The sequence below is a fragment of the Myotis lucifugus genome, unplaced genomic scaffold (genome assembly GCF_000147115.1).
Source record: "Myotis lucifugus unplaced genomic scaffold, Myoluc2.0 scaffold_14, whole genome shotgun sequence".
In the NCBI taxonomy this organism is placed as follows: domain Eukaryota; kingdom Metazoa; phylum Chordata; class Mammalia; order Chiroptera; family Vespertilionidae; genus Myotis; species Myotis lucifugus.
The window spans coordinates 14170023-14189341 of record NW_005871062.1 but is presented as its reverse complement, the minus strand read 5'-3'; the positions used below and the strand labels follow the sequence as shown (position 1 = coordinate 14189341).

The window sequence follows — 19319 nt, the reverse complement described above, 5'->3', positions numbered from 1 at the left end:
TAATGTCGTATGATTTACATTTACTACTCCTGTTAGTCAGGACATAGCAGTTCTTGTGAAGTCTGCTTTGTTCCACATGTTTCTTAGTATAAAGTGATGGATTTTACAAAACATGTGGGGGGTGGGGGGGCGGGAGGATAAATGAAACAGGCCCAGAGACTTGAAGTAACTTGCTCACAGCTGCAGAGGCAGTGGCAAGATTGCAGGATGCTGGAATCTCATACAGTTAGCTCTGCCTCCGAAATGTTAGGTTAAAAAGTTCACTCTGACCACGACCCTCTCTCGGCTTAGCCCTTCTACTCATTTATTCTGATGTGGATCTGCTGTTCTCCCACTGGCAGCTCCAGGCCTGTGGTGTGCCCAGGCTTGGCGAGCCTGTGTATCAGGATCCCTGGCTTTAAACATTCTCTTATCCCCCATACCCTCCACTGACCCTCACCCCTGAGTCTGGCCTCCCTAACTGTCCTCCAGAACTCCTACCAGTCGTGGCCTTGGCATCACCCTCTGCTTTCATGCACACACCGCTGGGAGCCCGCACTGCATGGGGTCTGGACCCTGTCCTGTTCCTGGCCTCCCCCTCTGCTGGGCCCATCACTGCCCAGCAAACCTCGTCTGTACCCTCTCCCACTCCAGACCCCGGTGCTTTCCTCCCTCCTGATTCTTGGAAAAGGATTTGGCTTGTACTTTACTGAGAAAACAGGGACCCCGTGGACAGGGACTCCTCGAGGTCCTTTCTTGCCCCCTGGGAACTCATCTGCATCCAGTCCCTCCATCTCAGCAGAAAGCTGTGTTCTCTCTGTCCTCCTGGTCCTCTTTCCTCCAACCTGGGAAACTGCTCCTTCATTCACTCCACTCCTCCTGACACCCCCAACCACTCCCTCTTCTGGCTGTTTATTCTCCCACCTTAAAAAAGAACACACCACACCTTAGCCAGGTGGCTCAGTTGGTTGGAGTGTGGTCCCATACGCCAGAAGGCTGCGGGTTGAATTCCTGATTAGGGTACACACCTGTTTCGGATTCATTCCCTGGTGGGGGCTCGTATGAGAAGTAACTGATTGATGTTTTCTCTCTCCTTCCCTTCCTCTCTCTCTAAAATAATCAGAAAAAATAAAAAAAAACATATCTCTGGTGACGATTAAAAAAAAATTAGAACACACCACAAACTTGTCCCTCTAATGTGTCCTCCTTTAGTCATCCCATCCTTTAATTAACGCTTCTTTAAAAACTGTTCTATGCTCATCATCTCTACTACACCTCCCTCTAAGTTCAACGTTGCAGTCTGATCTCCTGTTAACCCATTACAACTGCGACGTTGTCAGTGACCTTTTCGGTGTCACTCTTGGTGGACACATTTTAGCCCTGATTTTATGTGACGTTTTGAGTATTTGAACTTGTTTTTTTTTTTTTTTGCAGCTGCTCCTCCTTCCTTTCTTGGGCACCATTCTTCCCTGGCTGTCCTCCTGCCTTTCAGATTGCCCTGCCTCACTCTTCCACTAGCATCGCTTTCTTCATTTGCCCCTTAGTCATCGGCATTTCCTAGGATTCTGCTTGACCCTCCTGTCTTCTTTCTCCAAAAGCTGCTTCTCCTCCTCACTGTCTTGCACATCTGTGTCTAACCACCGTCTCTGAGCTGATGCCTCCAGATCAGGCCACCCGACTCTGACCTGGCTTTTTCTACTCGGAACATTTCTGGACTGAATGAGCTATCTATCCTCTTTCTCAGAGTTGTCCTTGGTCTTGAATGCTGGAGACCTAGACATCATTTGGATCCTGCTTTCAGTCCATGACTGGTTGGTCACTAAGTCTTGTTATCTGGGCTCCCAAATAGCTCTGAAGTCCGTCCTGTCCTCTGCACCCCTGTTCTTCTTGTCTGAGTGCTCACCACTCCCCGAGGGACAGTGCTGCGGCTTCCTGACCAGTCTCCTTCCTTCACACTTGCCGCCTTCAACCCACCCGGTCTGCATGCTGCACCCAGAATGATCTGCGCATCTGTGGCTGAAATCGCTGATCTCTCCCCTGTTGCAGGATGAAGCCCAAACTCTTTTGCACATGATTCCAAGGCCCTCCATGTGTCCATGTGGCCTTTATAACCCTCACTCTTACTCTCCCAGCTTTGTGCTCTAGACATAGCAAACCACTTCTCCTTCTTGGGACACATTGATTTCATGCCTTTGTATTTTTTTTAAAATCTGGGATGCTCTACTTCTACCCCTACTCCTCTTTTACCTGTTGCATTCCTGTGGTCAGCATATCTATCTATCTGTTCATCATCCATCTATCCACCCATTCATCATCCATCCAACAAATACTTGCTGAGCAGCTGCTATACGACAGGCCTGCTGCTCTTCTTACCTGACCATCCCTGGCCACAGCTTCCACCTCCAGAAGAACGATCCTTTCCTCCTTATGATATATTATTGAAGGCAGTAAGTTTGAAGGAAGGATGCCATTAGCTTACAGAGAGATTTCAGTGACCTCCAGGACTGTTCAATGTGCCTTCAATATAGGTTTACTTTTCTTCCTTTTGAGGCAGGTAAGTGGAGGGCAGAGGACCAGAGGCTCCGAGACCATGGAGGAGAGGGAATCCAAGAGAGGAACATGAGTTTGGCATTAGTATTTGGGAAGACAGGTGTCTGAGCTAAAGCGTTCAATAATTTTCACATTCCTAAGACGTGAACTAGAAACTCATACTACAAGCTGTAAAAACTAATGTGAGAAACACAAAGATGAGTCAGCCTTCAATGCCAGATGAAAAAAATGTGGGAGAGGAGACCTAGCACTAAGAAGAGCACAAACTGAAGCAGCAGCAAGGCCTTGATGCTGCCATGACACGTGACCGCACCCCGCCCTGTGTTGGAAACGTGCTCTCTTCTATTCTCTGAAAGAACTTACAATGTGGAGATGTTGCTTTGGCCATTGGACACAAACATTTTTATAATCCTATTTGAGAGTAAAATATTTTGTGTGAGTGTCAGAGGGTAATGCGTGACCTCTTTTGCATGAACACTTGATGGGTGTTTATTTTTCATTGCTGCCATGATAGGTAGAAAATGCACTACATAGCCAGCCGCAGTGCTCCAGAAATGTCTAAGGAGGTTAAATTGATGTGATAGGACCAAATATCAGTGACAATAGATTAATATTTATTAAGTCTTTCAACAATAATTGTTGGCAGGCCCAGGCCCAACCGCTGGGGACCTGGTAGGAAGCAAGAGAGCAAGAGCCTCCCTCCGAGAGGTGCAGTCCTTCCAGAGTCCCTCCAGCGCTGGGCGTGGCCCCAGCCTCTTGGGAGAATGTCCGATTTGAAGCTGGAGTATCTACTTCACTTTGATGCCTGGTTCCACTTCCCTTTCCAGAAGTGCTTTCTGTGTAGCGTGGTGAAAATAGGCAGGTGGAACAATAGCGTTGCCCTTCACTTACCTCCATTGACCTGGTCAAGTTCCTGTTTATCCGGGATTCTCTAATCCAAGTGGATATTTCCTCTGGACTTTTATACAATCTGGGAACCTTTGAGATGTACTCTTCCCCCCCCCCCACCCATCCCTCCCCCACTAGTCTTTTCCATGGGCTGCATTTTAACAATTTCTTTTTTTTTTCTTTTCAGAAAGTAAAAGGGGCATCTGGTGGAGCTTTACCCAAAAGGAGGAATTCCAAGATTTTTTTAGGTAATGTGCATAGTTATCAGTAGCGTGCCCAGATAACTCTGCGTGTGTGTGTGTGTGTGTGTACACACGTGTGTGTGCTTCATTTGGAGTAATAGGTTGTTTGTTGATCTGTATGGTAAGGATGAGTAGAACCAGTTTAACTTGAGATGAGCTGGGCCATCCTGGTGGTGAAGGATGTCAGCATTCCAGCCGGGTTAGTGTTTGAAACAGTTATGCTTACAGTGGCCTGAGGGTAACTGCAATTCTGCCTTTGGTCTTTCCCCCCGCACTGCTTTTAAAGAAGAGACAGTTTTCATGGTTTTCTTATTTTAATATTAGCCAAACTACAGAGTTTGTTTGGGTTTCACCGTTTTTTCCACTGGTGTCCTTTTATGTTCCAGAACCCCATGTTTCCTTAACCCTTTCAAATCTGTGATGGTTCCTCACTCTCTTTTCATCTTTAATAGTCCTGACATGTGTGAAGAGGAGGGGCCAGTTATTTTGTAGAAGGGACCTCAGATTGGGTTTTTTGATGTGTCCTTATGATAAGTCTGAGGTTATGCGTTTTTGGCAAGAGTACCACAGAGTGATGTGCCCTCCTCTACGTGGCATCAGGGGCACGGGGTGCTGTGTTTTCAGACAGGTGATGTGAATCTGATCACTTGTTGAGGGGTGTCCGGCAGGCTTCTCCACTGTAAAGCTACAGTGTAATTAATAAATGTGCTGGGAGTGATAGTTGGAGACTATGCTAATAACTCGTTTCTCCTCAAGGTTTTGCCCGCTAATGTTATCATCCATCAGTGGGTCTTGCCTGCCCAGTGGTGTTTGACTAACAGTGATTTGATCTCTCCCTCCTTCAGAAGAGCTAGCTTTGCTGATGCAAATGAGTAATGGTTTCTAATATCATGTTATCATGATCGTATGTCATACTAAGCTTCTGATATGGTTGTCCAGGAGAAAAAGTGGTTTGATAATACTTGATGAAGCAAGTTTAAGTCCCTAAATGCCTGGGATTAGTATTTGAAAGAAATTTCAAAATTGTTTGCATACTGCAATTTCATTTTGGTGGAAAAAAAAAGTGTATACACACATATACCTGTATACAGTTGTTTGTCTTGGAAATAATACAATAATTAATAAATAATAATACAAGAATAAACTCTGTGTTTCATGTACTCACAACTGTAAACCTACTTTTGCCCCATCTTGTATATATAAATATGCCTGTATATGTGCATGCATATCTATATATGTGTGTACATATATGTAGGTAAATGTGTGTGTATATATGTATGTTTATACACACACACGTATGCATATATGACTGCGAGTGTGGAAGAGTCTGGCAGAATAGACTCCAAATTGCTCAAAGTAGCTCTTTTCTGGTGGTGTGATTTTTATGTCTTCTTGCTTATTTCTTTTTAATTTTTTCCATAACAAATGCATGTTACTGTTGTAACACAAAGACATATTCATTATTTGAAAAGCAAAACCCTTGGAAACAGTCATAGAGCTGAGTTTCTTCCTGCTTTGATTCATTATCTTGTCCTTTAACTTTGTTTCTTTTATTCAAAAAGACTTTGGGGTTTGATTTCTGTAGTGATCATTTTGGTGGTAGATGATGTCAAGTAACTGTTTCAAAAGATTAATCCAAAGGCAAGCACTGAGGTTATGTGTTTCATTCGGTGTGGACCCCTCTCATGGCTTCCTGGGAGCACTCCCCCACCAGCTCATTGTGGTGGGACCTGTCTACAGGCTGCCTTGTGTTCACTCAACAGTCCATGTCGCAGGAGACCCAAGATGTGTCCACGCTGATGTGACAGCCTCATGTTCTATTAGAATCTAGACTCTTCCCATGTTTCTGCTTCACCCTCCATCCTGGCCTGTGATTTCCAACCTCATGGTAACTTCATGGTGCAGAATGGCTGCTAGAACTCCAGTCATCACACCGCCATTCTGGAAAACAGGGAAGATGAAGGGGGAAGGATCAAAGTCTAATCTCCCAATGGAGTTGATTCTTTTTGTCAGCCTTCTCACATCCTCAGCAGCACTTCAGTTTTCACCTCTCTGGTCAGAACTTGGACACATGGCCACACCAGGTGCTGCACAGGAGCCTGGAAAGTAAAGTCTGTTAACTGTCTTCATGAAGTAAATCCTGTTACAATGCAAGAAGGGGAGCATGGATACCAGGGGGCAGCTAGCAGCTCTGCCACAGATTCCTTCCCTAAAAGGGACATTGGGGTTGTCTCTCCATGGAGGGAAGAGAACCAGAACTCTTGCAGTCTCTTGTTTCTTTGAACAGAAAGTGCTTTTTGGCTGCGGTTGAAGTGGAGGGATGATTCCCTTCTCCTTCATGAACAGAGGCGGATGACTAATGCTTTCTCCTGGAGGGAGGCTTTCATCCACATCCACTTGATTTGTGACTAATTCCTCTTCCTTTGGTTCAACAGTCACATTGAAACCATTGAATCATTCAGTTATGACCTTTAGTATTGATTTTACAAGGGAAACTGAGGCCATTAGCTGGTGCTGAATGGCTCACCCCCAAGTCTCCTGAGCACCATCCTGCCCTCAACAGTGAAGTTACTCTTCCGATTACATTGATGCTCATCAGTGAAATCACAGTTAAGGATTCTTCCCTCAGCTCTAGTTTTGGCTGGTATATATTTTTTTTAACCAATAATGAAAACTATGGGTAACGTTTGAATCACTTTCATTTTATGCTTTTTACATTTAGGATTAAAAAATATTTTGAATGTATAACACATGGACAAAGCTTAAAATTGAAAGTTGTAAGTGGCTGTATGATGAAGAGTAAGTTTCTTTCCCTTCTGTGTCTCCCAACTCCCTGGTTAGTCTCTCCAGAGACAAATAGTATTTTCTGTCTGTATGTCTTTATATATCTTGTATATTCTTCCAGTGATAGTCTATACATATACCATGCTTTTAGACTTTTTCCTATAGGCAGTGGTGAGCCATTAACACTTTTGGTTCCCAAACTGTGCTCTGAGGCACCCTGGGGTGCTGCGGCAGACTCACAGGTGCACCTCAGGATGTTTTAACTCTTCAAGGGAACACAGTGATGCTTGAACACTGCATGGACCATTAGCTTGCAGTTTCACTATTGGAGTATCCAGTATTCCTTTCAATGACTTCATCTCTTTGTGAAGCTGGTTTTTTGGTGGTTTCTATGGTAAACGGCAAATACCATGTGAAAATAAATGTGGATTGGGAAAAATGGAGGCAGCATCCAGTCTGATACAAAGAGAAGTTGTGCAGTGCCCGATAAGGTGTATTCATCCTGTAGGAAGGAATTGTGTTATTTAAGAATGAAATAGAACACTTTTTTCTTTCAATATATGTGTATCATTTTTTCAATAAGTTGTTAGAACATAAATACTTAATTAAGTTGTTTGGATGTAACTACTAAATAAACAGAACTATTAGGGGTTTTTTTTGGCTTCCTGCTGCTGTGTGAAAATTGCTGGGATGCTGTGAACTGAGAAAGTGCGGGTAGCTCTGTGTTAATGTTTCAGGTTAGAAAGGGACACTATAATGGAAAGATAACTTACCACAATATGATAGATTGTGAATTTTGGCAATAAACTCATATAAAATATATTGTTCCATGAGAAAGAAGAAGGGAAGAGCAGATGTAAAGGAGTCTGGGATCTTCAAAGAAATATCCCAGGACTTGGGATGTGATTCTGGTCTAATCTTACATAATTTTTATAACAAAGCTACAAATGTGTAAAGATATATGAATAACTGCTAATGCATTTCATAAAAAATACCATATATGTGGCATGTCATAAAAATAGTGTTAAATATTCATATTTGTATTAAGCACTCCTCTCCCCAACATTCATAAATCAGAGTGAATGAGTTAGGGTCTTTGTGTCTGAGGCTGGGACTTCAAAGAGCTACCTCAACCTCAGAGAGCGTAACGTCCATTTTTTTGGCTTTAGTCCTGGCACTCATACTTGATGAGAAACAGGTTGTAAAAGAGAACATTTGGGGAAAGGTCCAGGAATGGGCCTGTTCCGAAAACTCCCCTGTGCCTATCATGACCAGAAGGTTCTAGTGGATTCCATGTTGCCTTTCCTTCTGAAGCCGGTCACAGAACAGGGTCTGCGCTCAAGAGCTTTCCCAAAACCTCCCCTTCTTTTGAGGGTAAATGGCTGGTCTGATTTCACAGCATTGGAGCAGCCAGACTGCCCACCTCCAGCACATGCATTGTGGTCAGGCCGAGAAGACGCTGAGCTGGGATCAGAGCCCTGGTTTTCCTTAGGGATCCATTCCTCACTGTGCTGCTGGGAACTTTAGGCAAGTTACTTCCTGGAAATGGGTGTGGTCTCAGCCACTTCTCCCAGGGACCTGGGAGGATCGATGAAGTAGAGCTGGGGAAGTGGTTTTTTTTTTTTTTTTTAAAGATTTGTGCATGTATGTATGTATGTATGTATGTTGTTGTTAATCTTCACCCAAGGATATTTTTCCATTGATTTTTTAGAGAGAGTGGAAGGAAGGGGGAGAGACAGAGAAAGAGGGAAACATTGATGTGAGAGAGACACATTCATCGGTTGCCTCCTGGCCAGGAATCAAGCCTGCAACTGAGGTATATGCCCTTGACCGGAATTGAACCTGGGACCCTTCAGTCCACAGGCCTATGCTCTGTCCACTGAGCCAGACTGGCTAGGGCACAAAAGGTTTTTTAAAACTTAGGAAAAGAGCCCATCCAGATATTACCAGTTATTAGTCACGATGGGAAGTGACTGATGGGAGAAGTTGGGGGTCCCAGTCCTACAGGTCCTTAGGGCATGCTTACACTGTAGGTTTCTCAACTGGGTATTTTTGGGGTGGTGAGACCCTAATTAGAGAAATTTGGAAATTATAGATTTATACTTGGGATTGTGGGGTCATCTATATTCAGGAGAAACCTTAGGTTTGTCCCTTAAAATCAGAGTGTAGGTTCCTTCTGTTGACTTTCTCTAATTTGGATTAAGATGTTTGGGAAAGATCATGGTCCCCTTCCATTCCGTTGAATTAAAAATAAAAGTGTTAAGAAGCCCAACAAAGTTCTGCTTTGTTTGTTTGTTTTTTATGACAGCAGTCTTGCTTCTTTTAAAATACACATCAGTTACCAATGAAAAAACCCCCAAACCACAGCGATCCTTCTGATGCTCCTGCTTTGCTGTTGTCCGTAGCCTGGTGGAGTTTTAACTTCTTAAAGTCTCCTCTCACACACAGTTACTGAGAGTGTGATGTGTGGTGTGTGCAGGGGCTGGGGGCGCGGAAGGTGTCCCTTCTCCACGGTCAGATCACATGGCAGACCCCACATGATACTGTGGTCTTCCTGAAACTTATTCCAGGGGCAGCCAAAAGGAAGGGAAGGCACTTTTGAACATGTTGTCAGGAGTGTAGAGAAGGTGGTGATGGTGATGATGGAGGTGATGGCAGCTACTATCTGTGGAGCCGAGAAGCCCTGCCAGGTCCTGTACGAGGTGCCTTAAAACCTTACCTTGTTTAATCCTCTCAACAATTGTGTGGAGTACACAATCCATAGCTTACTCCCGAGGAAAATGAACTTGAAAGATCTTGCCCAGCGTTACATAGCTAGTAAATGCCAGGGTGGCATTTTCTTGGACTTAGTTATCATTGTGTTTGGTCAGGTAAGATTTGAATTAGCAGTAAATGAGTATGTTTTCTATGGAAAAGAGACACCTACATAATATCTATATGTATAATAGGCTAATATGCAAAGAGTCCCCTCAGGAGTTTGACCAGGAAACCAGGAGTTCAATTGATCACTATGACATGCGCTGACCACCAGGGGGCAATGCGGAATGAAGGAAGGCCCCAGCTGGCAGCCAGCAGCCGGGGAAGGAAGGGAGGCCCTGGCCAGCAGTTGGAAGGCCCCGATTGGCCCTGATCCCCGGCCAGGCCTAGAGACCCTACCTGTGCACGAATTTTGTGCACCGGGTCTCTAGTGTTATATAAGCAGACTCTATACATAAAAACAAAAGATTTGTACTTTGGTTACTTAATTGTTATAAATAATATAAGAAAGGAAAGTTTAAAGATAGAGAAAAGTTCACCCACTCACTATTTTCATTTGTCTAGATTTCCTTCCAGTTCTTATCTAGGAGCATAACTTCTACAAAGTTGTTTTTACAGTGAAAATGATTTTATATTTTTAGTGTTCACATAGCATAGACATTCTCATGTTTCTACCTATTCTAAATAAATATTTTAATAATAGTCTGTTGGGTTGAACACTGTCTTCATTGAACGTTTAAGTTTTCATTTTTTTATTATATATATTGGGGCATTCAAATTTTTATAACACTGACTGAATGTCTATCTTTGAGTCATTTCCTTGAAATAAATGCCTTTAGTCACTTCTTAAACTCTTAGAATCTTTTAAAAAATATTTGTATTGATTTTAGAAAGGAAGGGAGAGGGAAAGAGAGATAGAAGCATCAATGATGAGAGGAAGTCATTGATCGGCCACCTCCTGCACACTCCCCAGTGGTGATTGAGCCTGCAACCCAGGCATCTGCCCCTGACTGGAACCGAGCTGTGATCTCCTGGTTCATAGGTCAACACTCAACCACTGAGCCACACTGGCCGGGCTGGAATCTTCTTTAATGCAGCTTTTTCTGAAATAAACCTTTTATGGTTATCTAACAATGTTTTTGTTTCTCTCCTTTGGCATTTCTGAGTCTTGTCATTCAGGATCCTTCATTAACACACTTAGACTGTGTTTTTGCTGTATCTCATGTTCTACTTAAAACTGCCCTCCCTTTGGGAATCAAGAGCAGAGCTGTACACAGAAAGATACTAGATTTTTGGTTGGAGGCAAACAGTAGGGTAATAACAGAATCTAGATCCTTTGGTTTTCAGCTGGCTGCTTTATCTTGTACAATAACGTTCTCCTGTCGACAGAGCCCATGTTTGTGTACCTGTTTATGTGTGGCTTTGTGTGTGTGTGAGTGGAATGTGGCTTAGTAGCTCTTTGTCACCATAGTTCCAAACACCTAAACATACAAACATGATCGGGGTGCTGGCATCATGTGAACACAAGGCTGAAATGTCCATGTAAATATTGTGACAAGACATTTTCTGAGCCTTTTCCTAACCTTTACCAGGGATTAGCCAAGCAAAGAGGCGATAACTTGATAGACAGTAGCCTAGAGGACCTCATCTTTCTTACTGAAAATTCCCCACAGCCCGAGGACCAATTTACATTATGGAGTTTCCCCTCTGGGGTACTATCCAATATCCCAACAGCTCTCAGAGGCGGGGAGGAGTGTGTGAGAGAGAGAGAGAAAGAGGGAAATTGAGATTTTATTTTTTCACTAATAGCTGCTATTATTGACCACGAGGTCCGTGCCAGGTTGCTTGTCTACAGTTTCTTATTTATTCCCCATATCAAGTGCGTGAGATAAGTGTTATCATCTCCATTCTACAAATGAGGGAACTAAGGCTTGGAGAGTTTGTGATTTGCCCAAAAGTAACATTAATTTTTGAAGCCAGCACTGAACCTCGGTTTATCTATTCTGAAACCCATGTGCTTTCTTCCAAATTACAGTGTTGGGACAAACATTCCAACCCATTCTTGTGAAATCAGGAACCAGGTACCCAGCAAATCATAATGAACAGTCTATTCCTTTACCCATGTTTAAGAATTGAGTATCTGGTACATATGTTTAACCGTGAAGCTGTGTGATGTGACTCAGTCTTCTTTGTACATGTGTCACTAATCAGTAAGTATTCGTAACTGAGGCAGATGGCAGGGCCTTTCACCCCCGGGTTTGGGCCGGTGGATGGTCGGTCAGAGGAGGGAGTGTGAGTGCGCTGCCCTCGGTCTGGTCCCTGTGGCTGTCTGGCTTCCCCAGCGAGTGCTGCCTTCGTGTGGGATGTTCTTTCTTCATGTCTTGTTCTTTGTTTTTGTTTTCTCCTCAGATCTAGATACTGATGACGATTTAAATAGCGACGATTATGAATATGAAGATGAAGCCAAACTTGTTATATTCCCAGACCACTATGAAATAGCACTACCAAATATTGAGGAGTTACCTGCCCTGGTCAGTGAGTGTGCACGGCTGCTAGCTAGATGCGCGTGGCTCTCTGTGTCAGGTGTGTGTGCGTGTGCCGTGTGCGTGCACGTGGGGTGGGGAAGGCGGGCTGAATGCGAGAAGAGGAGAAGAATGAGCACAGACACGAGCACAGTGCTACTTCTCTGCGAGGAGGGCTCGCAGGGTTCCGTTTCAGGAGCTTGGCTTCTCGCTGCCTGTGACTCACAGTCCGTTGCTTAGATTTTTCAAACCACATCCTGAGATGTGCAGGGCCTGTCTTCTGATCAGAGGAACGACTATCACTTTATGGCCTTTCGTGTAAGATTTTGTTTGGCATTAAATCAATGATCCCACGGCTGCAACAGCAGCAACAGGATGGCAAAAATACCAGATATTCACGCGCCACGGGGCTGCAGCAGCTCTGTGGTTACGTGAACCCACTTTTCAGTTTTGCTCCTCATGAGGACTGAGATTACTATGAATTTAGATTTAGTGGTGAGGTTTTTAATTTATTTTTTCTCTTCCTTTCCCTTCATTTCCGTGGAGCAACTTCCACCTTCCTGAACAACTTCAAGCTGGGAGGGTGCTGGTGGGGGGAGGCAGCCAGGCTCTGTTTTCACGTCCATTCTCGAATCCTGGGAGTGGGCACCGAGTTCCCTCGGGGACCCTAACCATTTTCCTGTTCTTTCCTCTTTTTTCTGTATTGTCTCTGCCACTCCCTCCTTTCTTGCTTTTTCCTCTTCCCCACTCTGTGTGCACCCTGAATTCTCAGAGTCTGGCCACAGATAGCAGTGGGGTCAGGGGTCAGGGGTCAGGGTCAATTGGAGGGTAGACATGTCACTTTCCCCCCCCCACCCCCTCTTAAACTCTGCCAGGACCAAAGCCAGGTCTTTAGTTCCCGGAGTCTTCAGGACTTTGTGTGACCCTATCTACAGTCACCTGCTCACCTGCCCTGGCCGGTTTGTGCTTGGGGTTCCCATGTCCTTAGGGGCCAGGTTTCTACCATCCCACCTCTTCTGCCCCTGACTTACTTTATACCTAAATTAGAAGACCATAGAAATGAAAGTTTTCTGGGTTTAGGTATTGTAAATCTTTCTCTAATGATTACATGTAACATATCCTTTTTAAGTACTAAGTGCACACCCTTAGGAAGGCATACCGAGTTAAATTACTTCTGCATTCTCCAATTCCCCGTGTTGATGTGGGGCTGTTACCAAGGATAAAATATAGGAGTGGACAAATGGTCTTGTCTTGTCCCACTCCCTGATTTTATATACTACAGCTTATATCTTTGCAATACGGAGAGTTCTCATTGTCCTTGTCCAATGTAACCGTGCCGTCTGGAAAGAATAAAGAAGCACACGGTAAATGATAAATGCTTTTCTTCCCACTCACCTAAGAAGGAAAAGTCTTCATGTGAGAAAGTGAATTAAAAAATCTCTAAATACTTTAAATTATTCCTATATTCAGAACATAATTCGAGGTATGAATTCTTTTATTTAAAAGTGGAGTGACATAGAAATCTAAACCCAGCAGTATAAATCAGAATTTTTACTACAGCGTCTTTTAGAATCGAGGAATAGTTTGAGAATTAAAAAAGAAGGGAGAATAATTTGGAAGGGGAGCTTGAAGGAAAAGCCTGGATTTATCTAATAGGATTTATCTATACTACATGTTCTTTTCACACTTTTAAAATTCTCTTTTCATGCTTTTAAATAACAGAGTTATTGAGCTCAAAACCACCCAACCAGGTCACGCTTCCTTCATCTCATGAGCTCCTCAGCACTGGAAAAATTCAGGTTCAGGTAGTCAGTTACTAGATTCTACCAAAAACTGAAACCACCTCCTAGCAATGCAGGTCCACAGAGACAGAGCATTGGGGGCTCAGTGAGGATTTTATAATCTGGAACCTAGTACCTCGCTTTAGACATCAGGGAGTCAGCAGTGGTATGCTTGTAAATGGTTAGCAACCACCTCGCTGGGGGAAAAGTCCCGCTTTGTAGAGGTTGCTGGTTTCCGTGTGTGAATACTGCCACCATGGCTGATTTCAGGCTAACAAAATGTCACTGAATGCAGTGTTGGAAGAGCTTTTATAAAGAATTTCCACCATTCACTTACCATAGATGTAAATAACCTCAAGAGAACATGGATACTAGTAAGACATAGTAAAACCATTATGAAGTGTTTTGCATATTAGCTACCTTTAAAAAATATAGTTTATTTAATTATAAGTTTATATAATTTAATCCTATATAATAAAGCCCTAATTTTCAAATCGACCGAACAGTGGAATGACCAGGTCACTATGAAACGCATTCCCTCCCCACCCAGAGGAAGGCGACTGGCGGCAGCGATTGGGGGGTGGGGCCAACCAGCGGGCAGTGCCAGGCCACCAGCCAAGGCGGATGCCAGCGGGGGCCCCCTGATCACCCCACCCACCAGTCGCCCCACAGACGGCCCTAATCGCCGGCTAGGCCTAGGGACCCTACCCTATATATTGGGAACAGTCTCTCAGATTTAAAAATTAAAACCTGGCAAGGCTACTCTAACACTGAAAAAACAGGATGATGTGGCAATGACATGCATGGACTCTGGCTTGCACATTTTGTGGTCGGCCCTGATTCTGACACTTATAACTGTGTGACAAAGCCAATTACTTAACTTCTCTCTGCTTCAGTTTTTCCACCCATAAGATGGGGAAAATGGTACTACTGCCTCAGAAGGATCATGTTATGTACTACTCTTTATAATCAGGGTAAAAAAAAATGTAGCTGCCCATAAAACAGCAAGATGTCTTTCACCTGTATGAAAAGTATGGTCACTGGTGCATGCAGCGTCCCAGATTGTGAAAGGGATGTCCGACTGCCGGTTTAGGCTCATCCTGAGGGGTCCCAGATTGTGAGAGGATGCAGGCCAGGCTGAAATTTCATGCACCGGGCTTCTAGTTTTTAATAATGTCAGTGTTTAACAAATATCTTACAGAATTTCTTAATATATAATAATTGAGTCTGTGAGCTGCTTTGAGTAGGTTCTAGGACCCCACTGAACTTGAGGACCTGGGATGAAGTCAGGACTAGTAACTAGGTCTCTCACTTCACTCCATATAACAAATCCAGGGAAAGATAATTCACAATGTAATTACAGGGTGGTGTATCTTGGCCTTCAGCGATGATCCATAAAAGAGGCCTCTAAGTGATTTTAGATGATGTTCTGAAAACACTAGATTAGTGTATTTTAGTGGCCCAAATTTAAGGAAGTTTTGTTGAGTGTCACAAGGAAGGATAGTCAAAGAAAATAAATGTTATATTCAGCTCTTAATAAAAAATATTGTGTATTGCAAACCAGAACACTTAAAGACCTAGTGGGGTAGATAAAATTCAGATGAGGACTGGGAAGGGCTTGACGAAGATGGTGAACCAAGAAGGGGATTACGACAGACCAGACTAAAAAGATTAGAGTGCGTAGCCAGAAGTGTGGAGACAGCTTAAAAACCCCATAAAAATCAGGAAGGGGCTGGTGGGTGAACTCAGCCTCGTTCTGTAGGGCCAGCCCTGGATGGGGGGTAAGAGATGAATTTTGATAATTGAGAGGAGAGGGTAATTATATAGCAGCACTTGTGGTGAGAGATGAATGGGAGTATTTTTAAAAAAAGGTTGTAAATAATAGGTATGGATGCCTGATCTATCACGGAGTAAAAGCTTTTTGAGGGCAGGGGCTTTTTCCTCATTCCTGACTGTGCTTCGCCCAGTGTCGTCAGCTGGTAGTGTTCAGTGTAACTTCGGAAAGTTTTAAGCTGAGGAAGGATAAGATCTGATATTCACAGCAGATCGCTCTGGCTGCTGCAGGAAGGAGACTAAGGGGCTGCTGTGTGGCCATTGGGTGAGCTGTGATGTTATTGGAACTGAGATGGGTGTGTCCAAATTGAGAAGAGCTAGATTCCAAATAGGTTTTGGATGTAGGAGTGATAGGAATTGCCCACGGGCTGGATGGGGGTGGGATGGCAGCTGAGGGAACTTCCTCCATTGTCTCGTAATCAATTCTGGGATCAATCAGTGGTACCCAGGGGAAAAGATTCTGCATGGAGTTCAGCTAACTGTGCAGGAGGTTAGTGATGCAGAATACAAATTTTTGCTTAAAAATTTTATTTTTAACAATTCAGTGGCTTTTATTATATTCAGAGTTGGGCATCCATCACCACTATCTCATTCTAGAGTTTTTCCCCCCATTGCTTTTCAGAAAGAGTGGAAGGGAGGGAGGAGAGGGGGAGACAGAGAGGGAAATATAGACCTGAGAGAGACCATCGATCTGTTGCCTACTGCACACGCTCCTACTGGGGGTAGGGAGTGAACCCACAAACCAGGTACTTGCTCCTGACTGGAAATCGAATCCCAGACCATCCAGTGCGCAGTTCGATGCTCCAACTACTGAGCTACATCGGCCAGGGCTCATTCTAAAATATTTTTATTATCCCACCTCTCAACCCCCCCCCCCACCCCCCCCAGCCAATGGCAATCACTAATCTACTTTCTGTCTCTATAGATTTGCCTATTCTGGGTATTTCAAATAAATGGAATAATGAAGCTGCTGCTTGCATTCCATTCAAGTGCCCTTGACCACATGCCATTGTGTGATGAGTTGAGGGTATTGCATATCTGGGTGTATATTTGTTAAGAGGAAAACACACCCCATGGGTAAATCCTAGGCATTCCATTGGCTAATTTGTAAATTGTTCACCTTATACTTTTCACTCTGCTTGCTAAGGGGTAGGAATTTTTAAATTTGGCTCCTGCACTTGGGCTTACAAACTGGATTTGGCTCCTCGCTATCCTGTGCCATTGTCAATACTGCAAACTGTAGGCCAGAGACAAAATCCAGCAAGAGCCAGTGCTGGAATCAAGAAAGTAGGATCTTGCTTTTGTGGTAACTGTACCATTTGCTTTTCTTAGATTAAGCTGTATTTACTAATAAACCTTGAAATTTATTTTATAGAAGTTGTTATTCTCTCAGACTGTTCTAATATATTACATTTGGGTTCGTCTTATAGGTAACAATTGCTTGTGATGCAGTTCTTAGCTCAAAATCTCCATACAGAAAACAAGACCCAGACACCTGGGAACATGAGTTGCCAGTATCCAAGTATGCCAATAACCTCACCCAGTTGGACAATGGAGTCAGGATTCCTCCAAGGTGAGTGTCAGGAAAATGGAGCTTTACCCCCTAAAACCAAAAGAATATCTACTCTTCTACCTCTTCTCTGAATTAGCAGTTAATATATTTTTATCAGATGCCTTTTATTAAAAACTAGAGGCCTGTTGCACGAAGAGATTTGTGCAATAGGCCTTCCTTTCCCCTGGCTGCTGGCACCGGTTTTCCTCCGGCACCCGGCACCCAGGCCTTCGCTCTGGCCAGGCTCCAGCTGGAGCCGGCCCCGCGGCCCTGAGGCTTTCGCTGCTCCGCGGACCCCGAGGCCGTGAGGCTTTTGCTGCTCCGCTGGCCCCGCGGCTGTGAGGCTATCGCTGCTCTGCGGGCCCCTCAGCCATGAGGCTATCGCTGCTCCTCGGGCCCCGCGGCTGTGAGGCTTTCGCTGCTCCGCCAGCCCAGGGGCTGTCAGGCTTCGCTCCACCGCTTGGAGCCTACGTATGCAAATTAACCGCCATCTTTTTAAAAAAAATATATTTTATTGATTTTTTACAGAGAGGAGGGAGAAGGATAGAGAGTTAGAAACATCGATGAGAGAGAAACATCGATCAGCTGCTTCCTGCACACCCCCTACTGGGGATGTGCCCGCAACCAAGGTACATGCCCTTGGCTGGAATCGAACCCGGGACCCTTTAGTCGGCAGGCCGACGCTCCATCCACTGAGCCAAACCGGCCAGAGCAACCACCATCTTTGTTAGGTTAATTTGCATACTCTCCTGATTGGCTGGTTAGCATAGCAAAGGTATGGTCAATTTACATGTTTGTCTATTATTAGGTAAGATAAGCTCAAAAATTCTCTCTAGGTCCTGACCAGGTAGCTCAGTTGGTTAGATTACTGTCCTGCTGCCCAAGGTTGCAGGTTCGATCCCTGGTCAGAGCACATACAAGAATCAACCAATGAATGCATAAATAAGTGGAACAACAAATTGATGTTTCTCTCTCTCTCTCTCTTTCTCTCTCTCCCTTTCTCCCCCCCCACCAAAAAAAAAATCAATTAAAAAAAACCTCTCTAGCATTATGCTAAGTGAAATAAGCCAGTCAATGAAGGAAAAGGGCCACATGATCTCACTCATTCATGGATAATAGAGACCATTATAAACTCTTGAACATTAATAGATACAGAGGCAGAGTTGCCTCAAACAGACTGTTAAACTACAGCAGGAAGGCTGGGGAGGGTGGGGGGCTGGAGGGGGGGGGGTAAGAAACCAACCAAAGGATCTTTTTGCAGGCATATAAGCATAACCAATGGACATAAGACACTGGGGGGTAGGGGAAGCCGGGGGATTGTCAAGGGCGGGGAAAAAAAAAAGGAGACATATGTAATACTCTTTGTAATAATTTAAGCAATAAAAAAATAAATAAATAAAAAAAAAAAATCCTTTGTATAACACTAAAAAAAAACCCCCCCACCAAAAAAAAAATCAATTAAAAAAAACCTCTCTAAAATTATCTACCTGGTTTGGCTCAGTGGATAGAGTGTCGGCCTATGGACTAAATGGTCCTGGGTTTGATTCTGGTCAATGCACATACCTCGGTTGCAGGCTTGATCCCGTTGGGGCACATGCAAGAGGCAACCAATCGATGTGTCTCTCTCACATCGATGTTTCTCTCTCTGTGTCTCTTGCACGTTCTCTAATAAAAATAAAAATGAAATTATAAAAAAATAACAAAATTATCTGTACCTTAGTAGTAGATACTGAATATGGCCAGCCCATACCCCTGAGTCTGTCCCCACCCTAATGCTCCCAGTTGCAACCACCTGCAACTCTTTGCTTGAGGGCTTTCTCTGCCTGCCGAAACCAAGTAGGCTCGTGATGGGACAGTCAGAGATGCTATGGAGTTAATGCTCCCTCCTGTCCTCCTGGATCAGCCCTAGGCCAGTGCCTGTGGAGTGGCTGGACAAATACCCCAGATCTCCACTCAGGTGGGATAACTGCCTCCAGGGTTCCCCAGCTGGACTGGGCCCCCATTGCTCGTGGCAGCCTCCTGCCCTTTCTAAAGTCTCACTTCCCTGTGATGCTTCCTGGGATCACCTCCCAAACAAGCCATTTGCATTCATATTTTTGTCTCAGACTCTGCTTCTTGGGGAACCCAACTTAGAGTAGTCTTTGGTTGTCACATTTTTGGCTGGAATGCTCTCTGGGCCACTTGAGCATCTCCTAGGTGCTGGTGTGTTTCCAGAGGCAGGTGCTAGAAGGAAAGAGCAGATTAGGAATGTGTCCAGTCTTGTTGAACCCTAACTGCACTGCAGTCCCATTCTGTGTAGTCTTAGCACAGGCACAATACCTCAGTTTCTCCTGTTCACAGTGGGGATGGTAATACTGATGCTGAGGGTGTTCATTAGAATTCAATGATAGAGTTTTGGTAAGTCCCTGGCATATACCCGATATTTAATCTT

At 44.2% G+C, this 19319-nt stretch overlaps 1 protein-coding gene across 2 annotated transcripts in view; it reads left to right on the top strand.

The window, feature by feature from the left end:
- Window positions 1-19319, top strand: part of USP13 (ubiquitin specific peptidase 13) — a 109355-nt gene that overhangs the window by 27737 nt on the left and 62299 nt on the right. For both annotated transcript variants that reach the window (XR_002828243.1, XM_006084891.3), the window contains exons 3-5: window positions 3605-3665; window positions 11610-11731; window positions 16767-16909. Coding sequence is in view for 1 of the 2 variants with exons in the window: in XM_006084891.3 (XP_006084953.1) it covers window positions 3605-3665; window positions 11610-11731; window positions 16767-16909 (326 nt within the window). In the remaining variant the exon portion in view is untranslated. The remainder of the gene's footprint in view (window positions 1-3604; window positions 3666-11609; window positions 11732-16766; window positions 16910-19319) is intronic.